At 40.1% G+C, this 22,559-nt stretch overlaps 1 protein-coding gene across 1 annotated transcript; it reads right to left on the bottom strand.

The window, feature by feature from the left end:
• Positions 1–3,782: 3,782 nt before the first annotated feature.
• LOC146317458 (regulator of nonsense transcripts 1-like) lies at positions 3,783–21,037 on the bottom strand. Its single transcript, XM_084731876.1, has 24 exons — positions 20,651–21,037; positions 19,420–19,556; positions 17,274–17,363; positions 15,487–15,654; positions 15,198–15,378; positions 14,239–14,400; positions 13,895–13,979; positions 13,643–13,741; positions 12,805–12,913; positions 12,193–12,352; positions 11,972–12,090; positions 11,510–11,674; positions 11,295–11,409; positions 10,998–11,141; positions 10,647–10,860; positions 10,240–10,357; positions 9,514–9,670; positions 8,584–8,726; positions 8,265–8,439; positions 7,812–7,893; positions 7,085–7,246; positions 6,733–7,004; positions 6,318–6,440; positions 3,783–4,707 (listed from the first exon to the last, which is right to left on the bottom strand). Exons 1-23 carry the CDS (start codon positions 20,819–20,821, stop codon positions 6,321–6,323), a joined length of 3,348 nt encoding a protein of 1,115 aa, XP_084588002.1. The 5' UTR covers positions 20,822–21,037; the 3' UTR covers positions 3,783–4,707; positions 6,318–6,320.
• Positions 21,038–22,559: the final 1,522 nt, after the last annotated feature.

Below are 22,559 nucleotides of genomic sequence, written 5' to 3'. Positions count from 1 at the left end.
AGACGCACTTTTCTTCTTTTGTCTTTTTTTTTTTTTTCCTGCCTCTATAAGCTCGTCCCGGTCCCGGCGGTGCTCACGGCTCTCTGCTCTTCATCCAGCCGGCTGCACGCGGTTCATCAGCCGGACACAGCCGACGGTAGAGTACCACCTGCTGGCTCTTCAGGCTCCGAGCAGCACCCGCCGCTCCAGCAGCTGCATGAGGAGGCAGTGAGGCAGGGAAAGTGTGTCAACCTGCCTGCAGCCAATCAGCCTGCATGTGTGCATTACTGCAAACTGGATCTTATAGGTCTGCTCTGCGCTGCCGGTTTCAAGGCTTAATGAAATAATGTCCCGGAGGACAAGTCATGACCTAAAAAGACTTCTTCTTCTTCAGAGTCATACTACAGAACCACGTTTAGGACTACAGCTGTAATATTAGTGCGCTGTAAAGAAAAGTTAAAATTTTAAGTTGACTGAATTTGAAAAGTCAAGTTGAAGTAATTTTGAAAAATGTTCTAGTCAAATAAACTTGATATTAATTTAGCAATTAAGAAAACATGCTCAAGAAGTTTAAGATGTTAAAGGGATAGTTCACCCAACAATGAAACTTTAGTATTTATCTACTCACCCTCATTCCGATTGAGGGTCGGGTTTAGTTTTTTTTAAACTAAACTAAATCCAACCTTAGGTCAGCAATGAGGGGGAGTAGATAACAACTGAATTTTCATTTTTGGGTGAACTATCCCTTTACGATATTACGTTGAACTAACAACTCTTCTGACAGACATTGCAAACAAATTTAACTTCCTTTCATATTTGTCTCAGTTTGAAAAGTCAGTTCTTCATGTCACACAAAGAACTGAAAGTCGTTGTTTAAGTGTTTTTATTCCACAAGTATTGTGCTGTACGTCACCTATATGTTAGTTTGCGGCCCAACAATGACCAAAAAAGTTATTTTTGTAGATATTCTCAGGTATTTCAGAGTCTGTTGAATGATGACTCATCCTGCAGCCTACTGGTGAACATGGCCGGTCACCGGGACAAAGGCAGCCTGACTTACTTTAAAAAGATAAGTTTGTAATGATTAAAAACAACTTTTCTAGTCAAATGAAATTAACATTAATTCAGAAAACATGTTCCATAAGATTGAGATATTAAGTAGAAAAGTCAGTTCCTCATTTCAGAAAAAAAAAGTCACAGCTGCAGCGGCTCCTGTTGGAGCTACTTTGTTTTTGGGTCTCAGGAGAATTTTTACTCAAACAGTGCATGCTGGGAAGTCTGCTCATATGCTCATATTTCTTTAGAAACTTAAGTTAATAATTTAATGAGCTGATAGAACTCATTTAAAGTCAAGACTACAAATGAGAAGAATTTATGTTTATAAGTTCTGAAGTGTTCTGAAATAAAAAACTAATTTTAAGTTTAACCAACTTGAACAAATAAGACAAGTTTATGAAAAAAGATTAGTTGCTTCCACTAAATTCCTGTATTTTTTTTTTTACAGTGTACTACTTTACGATAAGACTACCGTTATAAATGGTTTATAATTAGGTTGGAAACACTATAAATCATTAATAGACAATTAGAAAAAGATTAAAACAGTTTCATACAGAGATGTGGACTCACTATTTGGTGAAATCCAGTTACTGCTTACTACTAATAACATACTAATAAAATCTAACATTTATAGCTGGCAAAGGGAGCCTTTATTGTAAAATGTAAAACTGTTAATGCTGAAAATGTTGAGACAAACAATATTACCAAAGGTTTACTGTGTGAATCTGGTTATTTCATGTTAATGTGATGCCTTGCTGACGGTGGTTAAATGCTGGTGAATTATTAACAAATATGTGATGAAGCTGACAGGTACACCTGCTGACAGAGTGTTTACAACCTACGTAATAAAATAATTATAAAACATTTATAAACTATTTATAAGGGTAGTCTTGCAAAGTACCAAAATGTTCAGTATCACCAGAGAATTCGTCAGTATGTCTGCAAAACGAGTCAAAAAAAAAGAAAAAAAAAAGAAAAAAAAAGATGAACACAACAGTAAAGTCGAGCTGAAGGAGCAAAAAGAAGCAAACTTTAATTTTTCCAAGATTATCAACAGGAGAATCTTTGTGAGCATAATTTTACTAACATCAATCAGTGTGGGCAGAAAAACAAAATGGCGCAGCCACGTGGCCAACACAAAGCTTCTTCATGTTCAGGTCTGTTTTCAACAGAAACAAGCCAAACAAAGATTATCAAAGCAAAGTGTGGAAGAGGACAACATCCAACTCAAAAACCTCTAGTCATAAGACATGCAAAAAACTACTGTATATGTATGTGTTGGTAAGGGATGGGGAGGGCATTTATCAGTGATTATTTTATTTTAAAAAATGGATGCATGACAATTTTTATAGTTAGACTATAAATATGATAAAATATGTCAATGAACAGGTGCATCTAGCTAATGACCCAGATAGGATGTAACATAAATTTAGACATCAAACAGATAATCTACTAATCTACAGATATTTCACACAGAAACAGGGAATAAACATTAATTTAGGTCCTGTACAGTGAGATGTAGCACCTGCACAGCTGAAGTTGGCCAAAAACTGACCCAAGTTGGTTAGAAATTCATTTTTAAGGGAGCATCAACGCAGAAATTGCTTATTAGTGACTAGTTTTTACAAATTCTTGTGGCTGCTTCTTTTCTCTGGCAGTCAGAGCGCTTTTTTCAGGAAGTGCTCTGCGCCACCGACGGGATATTAAACCTGCTCAGCCCAGCCTTAGGTCAGAGATAAGGCGTCTACAGTCGTGATGTTTCCACGGGTTTTCTGTGCCGTGAATTTAAATGACATGAAAATCTAAGTTGTTCAAGACAAAATAGTTAGTACAACTCAGAGAAAGAGAAAAGGAAACACTGATTAAAAAAGAGAAGCTGCATGTCACTAGTGTCCATTTGAAGTGTGTAACATCTAAAGCACTGAAACTAAGACACAAAGTTCACTAACGTTTAAAGTTACAGAACAAACTCTTCTGTCTTTGACATGATAAACTACTATTTGTGACAGTTTGACTCTTTTATATAAGTTCAAGACAACAAAGGACAAAATAGAAAAACAAGGGGAAGGAAAAAACGTGGCCTTCTCTGAACTCAAGTCCTGCCTGCGTATACGATACACTTGGGACATCGTGTCTTAATAATTTAAATACATCTTTATACCAAAGTTCATAGCACTGGTGCAACATATAATGCCGCCTTCTTTCCGAAAAGAAAAATATCTTTCACCTCAGTCTAGCATGATGAAATCTATGATCAAGTTTCTCTTCGACACATTTATTCTAAGTTGGGGCCTCAGAAGTTTTCATCATCCTTTGTGGCCTGTAGTCTTGTCAGGGGCTACACAGGCGTGAAAACTCAAGCTCATGATTTCTCTTATCAAAGTGATTTCTTACTTCACTTTAATCAGGTGCTTCAATTCTACATAAATACTCTCATTCTGTGCATGTTTTCTGACGTTATGACTTTTGGAGAAGGGTCTTTGGGAATTACTGCCCTCTTCATTTGGCTTATTTGGTGCATTTAAGCTAAATATGCTCAGGATGATCCCTATCTGCTAGCTTTAGTGGCTTCAGGGTTTCAGCAGAAAAACAATGACGGCTTCATTCAGTTACAAGCTGGTTATGGTGTTCACTTTCACTACTAAAAAGATACATTTAGAAGAACAAAAACAAAATTGTCTCCCTGTGTTCAGATCTGTCGGAGCTCAACTCCTCGGATCTGGAGACAAAGATGTTTTTCTTTCGCGTTTAAGAGCTAATTCCACCACTTGTTCTTTGCAGACCACCTTGAGAAAGACCTGCCTTGAAAGACGGCCAACTGCACTAAGCTTACGTCACTGAAAACCTCAATGAAAACAGCCTTTATTTAGAAAACTTTCCAACTCAAAGCTGAGAAAGAAAAGCGAATGATCCGTGGCTATGTAATCCTCAAAATTCATTCGTGCTCTTTGAGGCACAACACCACCGAGCACTTTAGAGTTCACTTGATAAGCCTCTTCTCTCCTGGATGCTTCAATGTGATCAAATGCAGAGCCTCAGTTCAAGCTTTGAGTTTAAAAAAGTTGCCATATCAACTGCTTCAAGAGTTGTGTCCCCCTTTTGTTTTCTCTCTTTCTTTCTCTCCAAGTCACAGAAGACGTCCTGTTGAGTTAGCTTGGAGGACATTTGTGTGAGACACCTCTTCTCCATCTTTCTCAGCTTTTGGAGCAAGATTCCCAACCATACCTACCGCCTGGAGATCCCACGAGGGTTCAGGGGCACACGAGGGACAAGATGACACAGTCGCCCTCCCCTTTTCCTCTCCAGAATCATTCGGACCTTCCACCCTCCTTTGACCCGTCGAAGGTCTCGCCTCTCCCAACTGCGCTGCTCCGACAACGACAGCTTTTCTCCTTCGCCACGTCTTCGCGTGTGAGCAGCCGTGCCTTCTCTCCTCCACCAGCCTCGCGCTCTCTCGTCTCTTGCTCGCTTCCTGTCCAGCTCTACTCCCATTTTTGCTCTCACTCTTGTGATTGGTTGGTTTCTCACGGTCTCTCTCCTGTTACTTTCACACAGTGGTGCTTCGGTTGTAGCAGTGGAAAACGGGTATCCATGTTTGTTCTTTTTTGTTATTACCCAGATTAAAATACCGATGAACTAAGCTTCACACAGGCCTAGCTCCTTTCCAGCAACCTGTCACACAAACACAAAAATATACATATATTAATACTTGTTTGAGTCCTTTAAACATATTAAAATATGACATTTTTATTCAAAAGTAGTGGGTCTATAATGTGGGAAAAGCACTTATCTCCATCTCTTGCTGAGAGTCAGATGAGAAGATTGATACCACTCACATCCAGATAGTAAACATGACAGTTTGCTCAGCACACAGACTGAAAACTGTAGGAAAGCCAGCTAGGTAACAAAATCCTCATACCAGCACTTTTAACGCTCACTAATTAAGACTTTATATCATATTTGTTCAAACCATTTCTTGGTCAGGAGCAGTGACTTCCTGCAGTGTTGTTGTCACCATGACGCTGCCAAACAACCAAAGGAAACTCCAGGAAGTCACCAGTCTTGGCAGAGCAGTAGTCTTTTCGTACAGATTAAACAAATAAGTGTTAATTGGTGAGCATCAGAGGTGCTCTTCTCTTTTTTGATATTTTCCTACAAATCCTGCATAAGAATGTAGATGTGGAATTTTGGTATCTGGAGTGTTGTGGTTTTTGTTTGTAGTATTGATCAATCACATGTGAGTGGGCTTTTGCTGCATGCAGGTATACAGTCTGTGCAGTAAAGAGCAAAAGGGGCGACACTGGCCAAAATGCAACCTTGGAATCCATCAGCCAGTGTCCGATGACAATTTATGCATATATCTGTATATGTAGATTAGACGAAATCACCTAAAACACCTCACGTCTCAAGTGACTAACCGGAGTGTAAACAATGACCGGCACAGGAAGAGGAAGTCTTGGCACCGGATGTCTGTTATCTGTTATTTGGATATCTGCTGGCTACATCGGAAGCACCAACACATTGGTCATTGCCCCCAGAGGCTAACGCTTGAGACACACTTCCCACCTGAGCAGCACGTGTACCTCACAGAACTTCTTGCTTTTCATTTCGGCGGCCGTATTCACAGGTTAGAGCAGCCAGACAGTGCATGAGTAGTGGCTGCAGCAGCAGGTTATCTAGAGATCTGGCGTCTCCCTATTTTTTCCGGCTGACACACGCAGTTTTGTTGATCATTCTGGCATCACACCAGCAACATGACATCTATTCACTACAGTTTCATTGTCTATATGTTTGAAATACGTCACAGACATGAAAACAAAAATCAGATGATGCAGTTTTTTCCGTTGCACTCTCTCCCTCTCTGCTTGCGGGTTACAACTCTTTTCTTTTCACGTACGCAAATTCGGAGCTCGCAGTAGCAGCTGTGCTGCAGCAACGCCGTCTGTGTGGTCACCACGCGCATGCAAGTGTCAGCAGCTGTCAGGCTAGGTAGAGAGAGGCAGGGCGCCCTGGGCATAAATCATTGTGAGATAATAACAGATGGGTTCTGTGATTGGAGGGGTATGTAAGAAGATTATATTACCTTTGAACAAAGCCTGGCTAGTCATCCATCACAAAAGGAAATGTCACTGTTACAGCAGCCTAATAACCACAGTGATATCAATGTTCTCATCTAATGAACTCTTGGTAAAGAAATTAATGAGCTTGTTTCCCAAAATGTCAAACTATTCCTTTAATTTCTGTGAGTCAGCTGAGTTTTAGTCCACAGTGGAATTACTTACAGTCTAGTACTGGGACAGTCCAGTCACACCACCGTGTTGGTAGGCCCGCTCCCCCTGGTAGGTGGAGTCCTGGGACAAAGCCACATCAATCTGGGACTTGAACTCATCTCCTAGGTAACTGTCCTATAATGGGACAAACAACAACAGTTATCCCTTCATTTCTTTCCAAGCAGAAAAACATTAAGTGGTTTTCAACAAGAGGGAAGTCTTTACTTGAAGAGGAAACCTGGACAAACAGTTGGAATATATGTGCTAACAGCTCTGGCACTGGGTATTAATTGCCATGAATAAAACTACTAAGACTACAAATAGCTTGTTTCATAAAGTTCAACAACTTAACACTTCATAAAATCTCGTAAACACTACAGTGATAATTGGGATTTATTCAGGGAGGACAACAGTTTAGTGAACAAACCTGGGAGAGTTCAGGCTGGGAGAGGCCAGGCTGGCTCATCTGTGACGGCTGGCTCATGTTGATGTAGCCCTGCGTCAGAGGCCCCTGGGAGAAGGGCTGGGAGCCCAGGTCCTGGCTGGCCTGGCTGCCCATGTGGCCTCCATGCTGCCCGCGGTCCGATCCACCATTCCCTCCGCCGTGGTTCCCCATGTTGCCGCGGTTTCTTTGACGTCCGCCTCGAGTCCCGCCACCTCCTCCGCTGCCTGCCTTACCTTTCATACCTCCACCACGACCTGGAGGAGAAATATGTCACAGTTCAGACAAGTGTTTTTATGTCTCTGAGCATTAATCTACAGTTTTATGTCTTACTAACCTGATGTAGGTCCATTGACCTGTCCCATGTAACCAGGTGGGGGTATGGGGGGCATCACAAGGTTGAAGGGGATGGGGATGTTCATGGACGTCATGGGACTGGGGCCTGTTCCAATCATACCAATCTGGTCATGGGTCTGGAAATACATATTGGACGAACGTCCTGTCGAGGAAAGAAGCACACATTAATTTGTACTTCATTTTAATCAAGAAGAGTGAACTCCAGAGTGCAGATCTCCACCAGGCAACAGATGGCGAAGCACCTACTGCAATGTCATCATAACTATCAGCTGCAACCAACAGAGATTTACAAAGTTTTGAATAAAGTTTTTGTATAATAAAGCACATTGTAAGTTTTCTTATCTAGATGTATACAAAGTTAGTGTTTTTGTACAGTACAGCCTCAGGTTTCTAAGACTACACTCTACAACAAAAAAACTATCCATCCTATAAAAAACTGAAGGTAGGAGCAGCAGGATTTACCTGAGCTGTTCTTAAACGTACCTGAAATGTAGATGATTGTTGAGTTTCATTGTCAGGACATTAAATACCAATGTTTTGGGTCATTAAAGTGTCCCAAGCACAGCAAAATAGTAATTCATTTAGGGAATTTTGTTATTTATTTGGAAGATTCCAAGCAACCAGGCAGCTTTACAACAATATAACAGATCTACATTTTTGGAGAAACTCACAAAAGATGGCTCTTGCTCTTGTTTAAGAATTCTTACCATTGCTGCTGCGGTCATAAACAGATCCAGGAATGAGGGCCTCCCTGGCATCATACATGGCTGTGCTCATGAATCGACCCCCCTGCAGAGGAAAAAAGACAAGCAGTGCTATTTTGAGAGTTTTTGGGACATGCCTCATTATTTGTTGCATGTACATTGATTTATTACCACATTTTCTTTAAACTACCTGTCCGAAGTACACGGATACATTCTGAAATGCATCCTAAATCCTTCACATGCCACACTGGAAAATAACGTATTCATGACCCAGTTAAGAAACCCTGATTTCAGCATTATATCCTCCTCCATGTATACAGGACACAGAGACACACACACACACACACACACACACACACACACACACACACACACACACACACACACGCACACACACACACACACACGCACACACACACACACACACACACACACACACACACACACAGAACTCACAGGGTTGATGGTGTTGACAAGCTTGCGGGGTTTGCTGAACTGCATGAGGCTCTCCCTCAGGTTGTTCAGGGGGCCTTCAACCAGGACCTTCTGCTCCTTGTAGTAGTTCAACAGATGGTTCCACAGAGGCTGCTTGGACAGAGCCTTGGGGTTTCCCACAATGATCACACCATACCTACGTGACATAAACAGAACATGGCTTAAAGATTCAAAGTTATAGTTAAACATGTAAGTTAATAACAGTGACGACATTAAGATTTCGAAAAACCTGAAATGTCTGGAGTACGAACTTGGTGATCTGGTGTTGTTGTAGTCTTACCTGGCCCTAGTGAGAGCCACATTCAGACGTCTGGGATCATTGAGGAAGCCGATGCCCTGGTGCTCATTGGCCCTGACACAGGACAGGATGATGAAGTCCTTCTCTCTGCCCTGAAAGGCGTCCACACTGGCTATTTCCACCTCCTACAGACAGAATGAAGAGAAATCAGTGGAAAAAAACTGACACATCACGTAGGATAATAACTTTCCTACTTGGTTTGGGATTTCTTCAAAAATGTGGTATTGTTTGAAGCAAATCGCTGCAGACTACAGGCTTTTACAGCTCCTTCAACCCCAACTTTGTCTAAACTTAACATTAGGGATGTCCTGATCAAGAACTTTTAGTGCAGATCTCCATCTGATTCAAATATGGAGTCCGATCCAATACACATATTTACATAGCAGCAGAATATAAGCAATGCTGATTAAAAATGTATCTGGCACACTGAAATAACAGCTGCTGCCTACTAAATTTGGCACATTTTATTTTTCACAAGCTACTTGATCCAAATACTGAAAGGTTCTCCTTCAAATGAAACTTAAATTATTGATATGAACAGACAACACAAAAACAACATGATGCTATTCGCCAGAGAGAAGATATATTTGTGTATTTTGCAAAGCTTGGGCAGAATTCAGACTTGCATTGCCGTATTAAAAAAAAATCACATTAACGCACTAAATTTCAATTCTCGTGCTGTAGAGCCCAGCTGACATTAGGAAGAGTTGCACGCAGCAACACTAGTAAGATGAGATCGAGAAAACACAGCAGAATTTAGTAAAGAAAGGATCGGATTTTGATCTGTCTCCTTAAAAATCTGGGACACCTCAGTTTGACATCTTGCTGAATTTCAGTTTAAATGGCCTTGAGACATTTTTCTGATCAAGTGCACAACACAACATTTAACATGTTAAATATTTATCACTGTACCTGGTAGAGTTTGGTATGCAGGGAGCCACTGAACTGCATGTACTGGACCAGGTAGGACCTCTGTCCCTCGTAGGGCGTGATGATGCCAATCTGATCGGGTTTCGCTCCGGCCTTCAGCAACCTCGTGGTTATTTTCTCCACATTGGCTGCCTCAGTCCTGCACAGATAAGTAGGATGATTACATGACAAGAATGTCTTACACAATAATTACACTTACGTGAAATACTGCACAGAGAGTGATGTGATATCTCTCACAAAACAAGTTTTTTGAACACCTGAGAAACATAAAGAGCCACTAGTGGCACGAAGTGTATGAGGTAAGGGTTGAAAATGTAATGAGGTAGAACAGAACTGTGAAATACTGGGCAAACATCAGCTATTTACTTAACATGCCTGGAATAACATCATTTTAACTCCTGATTTAAAAGTTCATGATGCTTAGCCCTGGACTAATTAGAGTCACTGGACTCATTTGAAGATGGGGAGTCAGGAGGACTAACATTATGTTTATTTACATTAATGCTACAAACATTAGACTATAATACTCATGAGGCACACAAGACTTCTTAGGCCACTGGGTCAGCTAAGTCAACATAGCAGTATAGAAGAAATGCATAACAGTTTCTTCTCTTATTCGTTTGCTTGTTTACCAACCTTCTCGTATAAAACTGCATGATGATAATAAATATTAGGCCAACATTACATTACAATGAAGAAAGTTGAAACCTGTTGAGATAGGATGTTCCAGAGCTGGCAATTTCCTCTTGGCCTTGGGTGACATAAAAGAACATCGGCTTGTCAGGCTGCGGCCACTGGAAGTCGAAGCCTTTCTTCACGCGGTCCGCTGTAGAAGAGGCAAACAACACATATGACTCAGTGCAAGAGTAGCTGACGCACAGTCAAGCAGGCAGACCGAAGTGAAATAAGCCTGACAGGATCATATTCATGTGCATCTATGGGTTATTACAATCAGAAGAAAGTTTAAATACAGATCTCTTATAAGCAGCTAGTTTGAAAAATAACACTTCAATGGATAAAAACAGAACAAAGCACAAAAGGGGAAAGAGGGAAAGCCAAGTAATTGAGCATTACAAAATCATTTTTATTTGTCTTGATGCTTCTTTTCATCTCACCAGCAGTGACTCCATTCTGCAGAGAGCCCTCATAGAAGATGTTGGAGGGGAAGGCGCTGAGGGCTGGGTGCATGCGGTACTGGACCTGCAAACGGATTGGCCGGATCCCCAAAACCACCAGACGCTCGAACAGAGACTGGGACAGACCTGCTTTGGCTGCCTTCTTACACATCACCACAGGGCCCAGCTGGCAGTGATCACCCACCAGAATCAACTAGGAAAAAACAAAACAGATGATTAGAAAGACAAAATAAACCCCTTAGACCCCACATCTGGAGAATTTCATCAGTTTAAGCAGACAGCTGATGCTGTTGAATGATCCAGATGTTCTTTCACTCATGAAGCTCCTACCTGTTTGGCCCCCAGGACGACAGGCACCATGCACTCCGGTTCGGTGGCCTGGGTGCTCTCATCAATCAGAATTGAGCGGAACTGCATCTTGGCCAGACGAGGATCCCCCGCGCCAACGCAGGTACAGCAGATCACATCAGCATTCTGGGAGTAGACATGAGACACTTTGTTTTTATAGAACCATTAAACTTGGCACTTGAAAATAACCATTAAATCATAGCTGAGGTGCAACTTTGTGCCTAGCAAAGTCACAAACAGGAACATCTACTTAAAGTTCAGTTAAACCAGTGTTCATACCATAAGCAGCTCCCTCTCAGCTGTGCGTCTCAGAGCTCTGTAGCGCTTCTCGTCTGAGGAGGACAGTTCTCCTGTCTCGTCCTTCAGCTGCTGGAGCTTCTGAAGTTCTGGCATGCTGCAGGTAATAATCATGTTAATACAGTGTGAGTTCAGTGATGTTCTTATGAGCGATATTCTTTCCAATCTGACACCTGTGACACCTTCTGGTCTGTTACCTGTCCATGTTGCGGGTCTGGTTGTGCAGAGCTAAGAAGGACACAGGTGAGTCAATGGCCTCCCTGCTCTTGGCACACAGCCTCACCACCTTGAGGCCCGTCTGGTGGATCTTCTCCGTCAGCTGGTCGACGGCAATGTTACTGGGAGCACACACCAGCACAGGCCTGGAGGGACAAAAATTACAACACTGTCTTAGAAAACATAACACAGAGACAGGCCCTTCTTTAATAACATCACGGGCTGTTCAAGATATTTTTTACATGCGTTGCAATTAATAAAATGCCAATCGATGAAAAAAACTTTGAATGGAATATCCTAAGAAACAGATGTTCAGATGAGCAGGTGTTATTTAAATTTAGATTAAATGAGAACTAATAGAACCAATCAAACCAGACACTTGCCAGACACATACAAAATACTAAGCAGTAAAAAGAGTAAAAGCATTTTTATATCTGCCTTACCCGTTGCCTTGTCTAGCCAGGTGGTAGACGATGGTGGCAGAGGTTACAGTCTTCCCTGTGCCAGGAGGACCCTGGATTAGACTGAGGGGACGCTGCAGCACCGTCTTCACAGCGTAGACCTGCATGACAACAAACCACATTCATGTCCACTTCATACAGTCACTTTTCTGATTATAAACTGCTAAGTGTCTCTTGATGTTTTTTTTTTCTCTCTAACTCACCTGTGAGTGGTTGAGGTCAGGCAGACCTTGAGCAGTGAAGCGTTTGGGCAGCTGGCACTTGATGACCACATCCTCCACCTCATGTCCCAGCAGTTTGTGGTAGATGTAACCAGACACTGAAGTCTCGTCCACAGCGAATGTCTTCAGGGCACTCTGCATCCTGGATGACGAGGACAGAAATATTGAAAGAACATTCAAAACTGTATCTAAAAAACCCCTCCCAAAATTCAGGAACTTCTCTGACAAAATAAATGCTTGTCGATGTGGTTCATTGCACATCGAAAAGCTTCAAACTCTGGACTCAATCAGATTCATACACTGCAGTGAAATACAAAATGCTCTTTGAAGTCTCCTTTCACTGACCACACACAGACTGTTACATAAACTTAAACAGGGAATTGATCTGTAGCCTTTCAGTTAATGGAATATTTTAATGTATGTATACTTCGGCTCTCACTTTGACCAAACGACTGACTGACCCTCAGAACATGAACAAAATTAATTTTCAACTAAAGATAAGATTATTGTAACTGATACATAAACTTGACTTTCAGACCTTGCTTACACAAATCACAACATGAAACAAGGGTGCGTTTCTTTTCTGGTTAATACCTGTCAAAGGACGTGGACTTCCACACAAAGTCGACCTGAAAGTTGTGCGGGATTTCTACCGGAGCTCCGGCGCTGCTCCTTAGCTCTATGGCAATTTCATCACCATAGTCTGGTACAGTGAGTCAAGGAAGAGATAGAAAATTTGAATTTATACTGTGGTTATCATCATATTTGAGATAACTGCTATGGTAGTATTTCTAATGTGTTTTTTTACTACCTAAATAGCTGGTGACATTTCAAGCTTTATGAACATGTAAAGCCTCTGCACTGGGTTTTGTTTGATCAAAATACAGCTGAGCATCAATGCAGCGTTTGTGAGGTAAGGAGAGTTTTGAGTTCTGTAAAATTTTAAACATGGGCGAGGGGTTGACATTTGTTGGACAATGTATGTCGTGCCTCTGTAACTATTTGTGAGTTTGTACATTATGGCGGAGTTAGTACAACTTTTCAGAGTGTAGAAAAAACAGTAATTGTAATGACAAGCAGCCTCAGGTCTCATTCCTGGAATACTGCATCGGTTAACTAACAACTAACAACTAACTGTATAAGAAAAATCTAAACACAGAATTTGTTTTCAACAACCACTGGGGAGTGCAGAGATAAGACACATGTTTGCAGATGTTGCTGTAGTTTCCTACAGCTGCCACTAGATGTTACTAAAGACTAATTTTACTGATAATATGTTTACTGGTAAGTGAAGCTCAACTTACAGTAATTAAGAGGCCCCTGGGCCAGTGACAGGCTTTGGGAAAAGTGATAAATGTGTGAATTACAGACAGTATGGGTAAAATCTGGTCGCCTGTAAGATACAGTACGTTTATTACAGGCATAAGGATACTGTCAGGGACTTTAATGACGTGTCCAATCCCTTTCCATGGAGGGGCCAGGTCTCCTTTGTACCTCAGGCAAATTTCATCTCCCTGCATCAGTCGCATGTCTACAGGAGAGCAGATGAGAAAAATAACTCTGTTATCCACATCACAAACAAATATTTAAATTAGGGCAGTATTGATAACATTAAAAATATCAATCATACACAGGGCGTGATGATAACAATAATATAAACTAGAGTAAACGTGCAAAGAAATACCTGAGTCTGTCTTGGGCAGAGTGAAATAAGCAATCCTCTTTTTATTCAGGCCCAAGTCCCATCTGACCGTAATGTTGTCTTGAGTCTGTCAGGAAGCAACATTAACGGATGTATTTAAATGGCAGCAGAAACACAATTTTTATGTAAAAATTGTGGCAGACAAAAAAAAGTGGAAAACTATAAAATATTTACTGAAACAAAATAATTCACCGTGTTCTGAGAAGGTACAAGAGAAAACATGCATTACTGTAACAGCTTCCTCCAGTATTAAAGCAAAAACTAAGTTCAACTGAATCAGTTTGTTGATTAATTGATTATTTCATCAAACATAAAAAAATCTTTACCTGGGACTCTTTGAGTTTCTTGTCATAGTCAGCCTCCAACTTCACAAGCGGACCAAAGATGTTCTGGTACTGGTAGGCATCCTCATAGCGCAGCAGCACATGCTGGGGCTCCTCATCCACACCAGGCTTCTCCAGGTCTTCCAGTGTGGCAGTGGGATTTTCCTGACAGGACGAAACACACACACACAATCGCACAAAGATAAAAAATATGGCTAGAAAGGCAAAAGAGAGTTTTTCTATTAAAATGCTAAAATCTCCTAAACTCCAACCTGGAGAGATTCAGACAATAGGCCTCTTTCACACTAGAAAAAGCACAGTTGTAAATAATAAAATGAATGATGCACTGAGGCTATCAGTCCTCTGTAGTGACCGTCAGTTTGACCCCTATCTATGGCCCATTTGCTGCGTGTCATCCTCTCTTTCTCTGCCTCCTTTCCTGTCATATCTTCAGCTGTCATGATCAAATAAAGACAAAAAAATATCCAAAAAAATTCTAAAGAAAAAGTGCCGCTGGGGTTGTTTAAATTAAACTTAAATAGAGAAAAAGACGTGCGTTTTCTATTTTACTCATTATCAATGATTAATCAATTAATGTTTGTTAACATGTTCAGCTATCAGTATGGAGAATGCACAAAATTTGCAATGTTAGTGATTATTGTTAGTAATGTTAGCAGTAACCCATGTGGTTTCATAGCATTACAAATCGAAAGGTCTGAGCACTTAAAATATAGTAAATATGCAAAAGAAGTGCTATAACTGCTGATATAAACTGATACTGAGCAGACAAGATGTCAGCAGACACACAGCAAAGCTATTTGCATCACACCCAACTGTATGAATGTATGTGGTTAACTGTATAGATAAGCCCCACCCATGCTCAAATTCAAGTTACGTGGGTTTAGAATATTTACATAGTACAATAGCGGGTGTGTGTGTGCGGACAGTTATGCTGACAGTACCTTCCAGAGCTCCTCCAGCTTGTTGATCTGCTGGGCGGTGATCTGACGAGCCCTGAGCTGCTCCTGCTCTGACGGGATCTTCACCAGCCAGGACAGGAAGCAGCGGTCCTGGATGAGGGGCTGCCACTGTGAGCTGTCCCAGTTGATGTCCTTCAGGCTGCTCTGGCTCGCACATGGCTGCCTGAGATGCAAACAAAACACAAAGGCCATGAGATTCTGTATTCTCTTTGATTGGCCCCATCAGCAAGAAGGTCAAACTGCACGGTCAGCTACATGAAAGCACGCTTACCTGCACAGTAACACCACCACTGAGTCAGCTTTGGCAGGGATGAAGCCCAGCAGGAAGACGTTGCGACAGCCACAGTTGTAGCACTCAAGCACCGTTTCCCCCAGAGGGCCGTCTTTATGCAGGGTCACCTCCTTGGACTTTGCTCTCACCAGGTGGTTTACAATGTGGCTACAAGTGAACAGAATGATAATTAACGCACCAGGAGGAGGAAACGCAACAGACTACAGTGCTGTAGAAGGTGAAAGTGTATTGTAGACTACTGACACACCTAGGATCAACATGTCTAATCGATTATCTTGGCTAACTGTGGAGTAAAAATCATCTTGAATAATACACCTCACTTCCTTGGTGATAAACTATTATATAGTGTTTTTTTTTACAATGGGTATATTACATATCAAGTCCACAAACAAATTGCATGACGACAGCTGTTCTTTATAGATTTTCTTCTGCCTGGAATAAGCTCCCCATTGTACAGATCGAAAAATATTCCTTTAAAAAGCCACTAAAACAAAAACCGAAGAATCACATGTTAATGTTATTTTGTTTTTGCTGTTTTGGACCCTTTTTGGGTCCCTGTTGTAACCTATAATGGTCCCTGTTTGGACCATTATAGGTTACAACTCCATGTGTAGAATCATTTCACTTATTTTCTGAACTTAATTGTGCATTTTATTGTCTTATTAAGACTGTGATTTTAAAAATTTTTATTGTTGTTATTGTGCGGACCCCAGGAAGACTAGCGACCACTCTGTGGAAGCTAATGGGGAGCCAAATAACGAGTAAAGAATAAAGAATGTCTTGACAATTTTTGTTTTATTCAAACTCAAATACAACATGCCTGCAAAAAAATTCAGCAAAAAATATCTGTATTTACCGAAACAGTAATTCATAATATTGACAACTGAATTCTAAATCAACATTCAAATGCTATACAGGTTTTTTCTGTCTCTTCATTCTGTTTAAACCAGGTATTTCTGTACAGCTGCAGATGAAGTTTAGGCTACACTAATATTAATAGTACCAAACTATTTGTAGAGTCTAAGTGTTGGCTGTGTAGGACTGTTTTCTACTACTTTCTACTTCCTCTCCAGAGTGTTGTAAAGTCCAAATGTAAAACTTGACTGAAAAAAGATCAATGTTATAATTTCCAAAAATCAAAGTTCAAAAAATTCTACCCAACAAAATGTCCTGCTTCAATCCATATTTGTTAGCTTTTCAAAAACAACATTTTCTCTACAGTGAAAAAACTGTTTGCTCTGCTGCTTGCTGCACACAAAAGGAGGCACACACCTGCATTAACGCAGCAGACTAAGAGCAACCTAACAACACCATGAATTACATTTATGTTGACCAGACAAAAAGTTGATTTAATAATTAACAAAAGACTAACTGACTAACTTTAATCCGATTAATCACTTTATTCAAATTGAGGATTTTGTTTGAGGATTTTTAATTTTTTTTTAAGGTGGTTACGTCATAAAATATGACTACAGAAATTTGAAGCTTCATTCAAAAATCCCAATAGGAGCATCGAATGTAAAAACAATGACATTTGGTACAGCCCTAACTCTTTTAAATTATGTTTTTAACTCCATAACCTAACCTGTCCATTTATGACCGAGGCTTCTGAACACAACAAAGGCTCATTATTACAGCCTCTGTGTACTGTAGCTCTGCTCCGATGATAATGAACCTGTAAAATTACTCTCTCTCCAGTTCATTTAGCTAAGTACACCATCAGGGAGGGACAGTCAGTAAAAAGCTGATAACTTCCTGTATCTTACCTGCCGGATGTGTTTCCACGGCCATTACAAAACCACTTCTTACTGGTGTTGCAGTAGACCACACAGGCTGGATCATGAATCCCACAGTAACTAAAAGAAAAGCGCAGTAAAATTTAAAAAAAAAGAAACACAAAGCCTTAGCATTAAGAGCATGGATCTATTTATTATCTACTATATGTTTGGGAGCAAAACAAGAAAAATAAGCACAGAACTTGTGATAAATTGTCAAAACTTATTACACTATATTCAATATACAGCAGCAGAAAGTGAATATTCTTTTTTCAATTTTCAAACTAATCAACGTACACTAGCTGTTAGGATAACTAATCTACATTTCATCAATTTATTCTGGCCCTGTCAACAAACATGCTCATGTGTCCCTTTAAGCCAATCACCTGACAGCTCCTGTATATAAATGACATGACTTAGATTTTCCTCCATGATCTGATGATGGCCACGGGGTCGAAAAGTTAGCAGGTTTGTTGTCGCAGCCAGAATAAACTTGTGAAATTAAGATTAGCCAAGTTTCTGCTGAAGATCTGTGTGTATGCTACATGTTTCACTTTGGGTTTTTTAACGTTAGAGATATTTTGAAACAGTGTGACGGTTTGGCCACCAAAGAGGGGTGTCAAGTTTATTATATATCCTGCCCAGTAGAGAGAAGAAAGAAATTCATATCAACAAATAGATCATTTTATCTTATCAGATTTTTTAAAACTCTCAAATATCAATAACAGCATCAGCCATCTGAACTTTATCAGGCTACAATGTTAACGTAAATGTTCAGAAAATTGTGTGCTGAGTTGAGTGTTGTGAGTGTTTTGACAGTTTTTGAACATCCTTGAGGAAAGTATGAACCGAGACTCTCTGAAGATTTCAACTGATATGCCACAACACATATGTCATGGGTTGTCTCATAGCCTGTGTGTCAAACAGTAAAGGATGTAGGTGCACATCAAAAAACCCCAACTCAAACTGTATATTGCTGATAAGGATCAAGGCCCCCATTCCTTGTCCAACAATCTTTAGGAAAGAGTATTAAAAACATCTGACTTCAGTTACTGCTCTACTGTTGAAAGATAGGGGGCTGAGTAAGTTTTAATAGAAACAAATTGAGTGTCTATCTTATCCAGCTAAGCAACTGAGAATGTCTGGGATGTCAGACATAGTAGTAGACAGAGTTTTTTTGGGACAGCCAAACTAGCAGCTGACAGTCAACTTGTTATCTGAGAGTATAAGAACAGCAGCACTGTTTAGCATGATGCAACAATAATGCTGATTAACTATTGTTGACATCAGACATGACACAAAATGTTCTGATAATCTGGATTATGTGACATCTGAAGAAGTGAATGAGGTGTGTGTGTGTGTGTGTGTGTGTGTGTGTGTTGCACACCAAGGACAGTAAACCACTGACGTTACACAAGATGGACAGAAAACAGCACAATGAGTCTTGATATGTTCTCAGTCAGCGGCTGAGAATGAGGGAAAGTATCTGCTATGATTTCACTCATATTTAATTATTTTATGTCTTGACATTTTGAAAGGTAGTGTTTAAATCTGCTTGAAATGTGATACACACTCTTTCTGTAGTTATACTGAAAATGAGGATAGATTTTCAAACATTATGGTTAACAAAATGCACATGGTAGAGCTGTCATGATATCAGATCACTATGTGATTATCATATAATCAAGTCACAATGATATTTTTGCGTTATCTATGAAAAACCTTTTTAAAAATGCTATGAGTCAAATTCATCGTGGATTTAGTTTTTTGTGCGTTTGTCTGAGGACAAGAATTACCCTCAAAATACAAGTGTAGGAAGATTTAAAAGCATATGTTATGTTTAAAACACACTGGATTATTTACACAATATTATATGTGTCGTATTAACATGATATTAAGATTTCATTTCTTAAATATCACGGTTATTGCCAAAACTGGTGACACCCCAAGCACACGGTCAGTGCTTTACAACCCACTGACACTCTATTTAGAATAAAGAAAGAGGATGTGTTTATCAAATAACAACAACCATCAAAAACCGATATACATTTAAGCAAAAAAATGTTTTAAAAAAGTTATTTTTCTCCTCTCTGATTAACAGCCATGCCATCAGTCACACATTAGTTTGGTCCTTTACCTGCAGGCATGTATAGGAAGATCCTTGGTGTAGTAGGTGTCCTCCTCATCCTCCTCAAAGTTCAACTCTGCCAGCAGCTGACTTGCTTTGACCACAGGGTCGTCTCCATTCTGCAGGACGCCGTCAGGGCCGTTGACCTGAGGAGACGGACAGGTGTACAGAATCATGACTGTGAACTCAAACTTAACGTCAGCATAGAGACGGACAAACTAAGATTGAAGGTCTGAAAACTGTCAGAAATTTGTGAAAAATGTCAATTAGTGTTTCCCAAGGCCCAAGATGACGTCCTCAAATATCTTGTTGTGTCCACAACCAAAACAAATATATAATTTTTTTTTTGTTCAGTTTACTGTCATAGAGGACTAAAAATTTGGAAAATATTAACATTTAAGAAGCTGGAATCAGAGAATTTTTACTTTTTTTTTTTCTTAAAAATGACTCAAACCAGTTAATAGATTATCAATATATGTGGCTATAACTTTAATAAACGATTCATAACAGCGTTGCAGCTCTAATAACAATTACTTTTTACACTGCACCTTTCATCCATGGCATGCAACTCAAAGTGCTTTACAGTGTGGCATGAAAAACAAAAACATGGCATTGAAAACAAAACACAATAAAGACAATAAATACAAATAAAATAATTTACAGAAAATCTGACAGAGAAACACGAGAAATAAAAGCTAAAATGTACTACAATAACTAAATGTTTGTCCTAAACTGTTTTTTTTAATAAATGTCAACAGATCTTGCAGGTCTGTATGATGATATATTTCACCTGCAGCCTTGCTTGCTGGCTGTCACATCAATAACTGGTTTGTTGACAGCAATATCACACTGACTGTATCTGACTAGCTAGTTGTATTTACTGACCTCTGTGATTGTTATCAGTGCATATTCTAAGTATATAGTACATGTGAGTACTAGTTAGCATAAATATGGGCATTTAGGGCTGATCTGACACACTGACAGTCTCGGTTTGTGTGGAAATAGAAGTCCTGCATTGACATGCTAGCTGTGTCAGCAGGCTAACTTTGAAAGCTAGTTAGCTCACATGCTAGCTAGCTAATTAGCGTGATAAAAGCATGGTAACAGATCGAAGGCGTCATCATGCTAACCGGGGGTAGCCAGTGATGTTGTTAGCTAACGTTAGCCGGCTAATTCACGTTTTGTCAACACAGCAGAAGACATATTTTGACACCGAGCTGCCCTCAGTGACCACACGCACCTGGCTGTCGAGCTGGCTCTGTGTCTGGCCTTGGGTCTGGGTCTGGCTGGGCAGGGTGAAGTCGGTGAAGTCGTACTCGGAGCCCTGGGTGTCCGCTCCCAGCAGCTCGGCTTCCTCGGTGTCGAGGAACGTTAGAGTCTGAGAGCTCGGCCCGTACGCCTCCACACTCATGTTTATACCGTCTTATCAACCGTTATAACCCGCTCCGACCGCTATTCCACAAACTGTTGCTGTTCCAGAAGAAACCAGATAACGGAGACAGAGTATTGGTGAGAAAATGACAAACACTGGTGCTGAGAGAGAGATAGAAAGAGCCTCGACTGTGGCCGCATTCCGTTTGGGTTCTCCCCCGCTCGTTTCCTCTCCTCCCTCACTACCGCTCGTCTCCTACAGGAAGTCACCTGCAGGGAGCGAGGCAAGGAAAGGAGACAAGGAGACATGTGAGCCGAATTTTATGTGGGAAAATTGATTTCTTTTATGGACACAAAACTCACAGAGGTTTATTATGCAACAAAGGCAAACATTAAAGGATTTCTCAAATTATTTTCTTAAATTGGTTTAAACACTAAAAAATGATGATGCAACAAATAAGAGATATAATGCATATTTACAGCTTTTTCATATTTTTCATTTCTTTTAGGATTTTCATAATTTATTTGTATTGTTTATTTTCTGAATTTATTGGCCAAATATGGCAGAAATGGAATATAATATTCATAAATAAGTAAGTATCTGTACTTTACTTGAGTAAACTCATGGCTTTCTCTCCACTACATTTCAAAGACAAATATTGTACTTTTGACTCCACTACATTTCTATGAAGGTTGTCGTTACTCTTTACTTTTAGGCGAAGCAGAGCTCTGAAGTCAGCTGTTGCTCTTTTTTCTTTTCTGAAATGTGATTGGCCACAGAAGGAAACCAATCACAGTACCTGCTCTCAACTGGGACTGATGTAAAAGCAGAAATACGTCATCCAGTCGCTCTGTAACAAGAACAAGCAAGCTCTCCCTCTTTCATTCAAACAAAACTCTGTAATGGTGACGGCAGGAGAAAGACTGAATTAAATCTCAAGATGTTATTATAATTAGAAAAAGAGAAATAATTCCAGGTAGGCTTTTAATGTTTGCTTGTTTTTATCAGGGTGAAAAATACCTCAAAATTAATGCATATGCTGCCTCTGAAAACAGAAAGAAATCTGTTATTTAACAGACTTGGAGAACTCTTTACAGTCGGCTTCAATCTAATTTTATGATGTGATTTTAATACAGTCACATCAGAAAATGCCAACAGCTGTCCTTTTTGATTACATTTCTCTGCTGAAGTTTTTATAGGTGTTTCTATAGACTTTGTGTAGCAGAGTGGTTCTACAAGCAGGTCAGTGCATCATCAGGTGGTTTCAGAGAGTTACAAGGTTCAGTAAATGCATCATGAAAACAATACAGCAATGTACTGATATTAGAAAATGTACTTTGTAATTTGTACTTTTGAATACTTAACTTGAGTAAAATTTTGACTGAGCAACTTTCACTTGTAGTTGAGTAATATCTGACCAGGAGTATCTGTACTTTGACTCAAGTACTGGGGCTGAGTAATTTGTCCACCACCAGCTGTATCTAGAAACAGTGTTTAGTTTGTCCATTCTGGGCTACTGTAGAACCACGATGGTGCAACATGGTGGCTCCGTGGAAGAAGACAAGCTCCTTCTGTAGATATAATCGGCTCAGTCTAGGGTAACAAAAACACAAAAATTCTTATTTTCAGGTGATTATATTTTGATTAAAACATACTTATAAATATGATATTACATTTTTTGTCTTATTCAGCCAATTCATTCCCATAAATCTCACACACTGGATTTTTAAATGCTTCCTAATAAGCCTCATCCAGTTCTGCACCCCCTGAACCATTC

The sequence above is a fragment of the Lutjanus erythropterus genome, chromosome 12 (assembly GCF_056507025.1).
Source record: "Lutjanus erythropterus isolate fLutEry1 chromosome 12, fLutEry1.hap2, whole genome shotgun sequence".
NCBI lineage: Eukaryota > Metazoa > Chordata > Actinopteri > Lutjaniformes > Lutjanidae > Lutjanus > Lutjanus erythropterus.
This window is presented reverse-complemented; position numbering and strand designations above follow the sequence as displayed.

Bases quoted from the DNA above. Each gene is read 5' to 3' on its own strand.
- LOC146317458 (XM_084731876.1), bottom strand. From the start codon at position 20,821: ATGAGTGTGGAGGCGTACGGGCCGAGCTCTCAGACTCTAACGTTCCTC. The intron at 12,353-12,804 runs GTATTAACCAGA...CTCGTCATCCAG, and splicing joins AAGTCCACGTCCTTTGACAG to GATGCAGAGTGCCCTGAAGA. The intron at 8,440-8,583 runs GTAAGACTACAA...TATGTCACGTAG, and splicing joins GTGGCTCTCACTAGGGCCAG to GTATGGTGTGATCATTGTGG.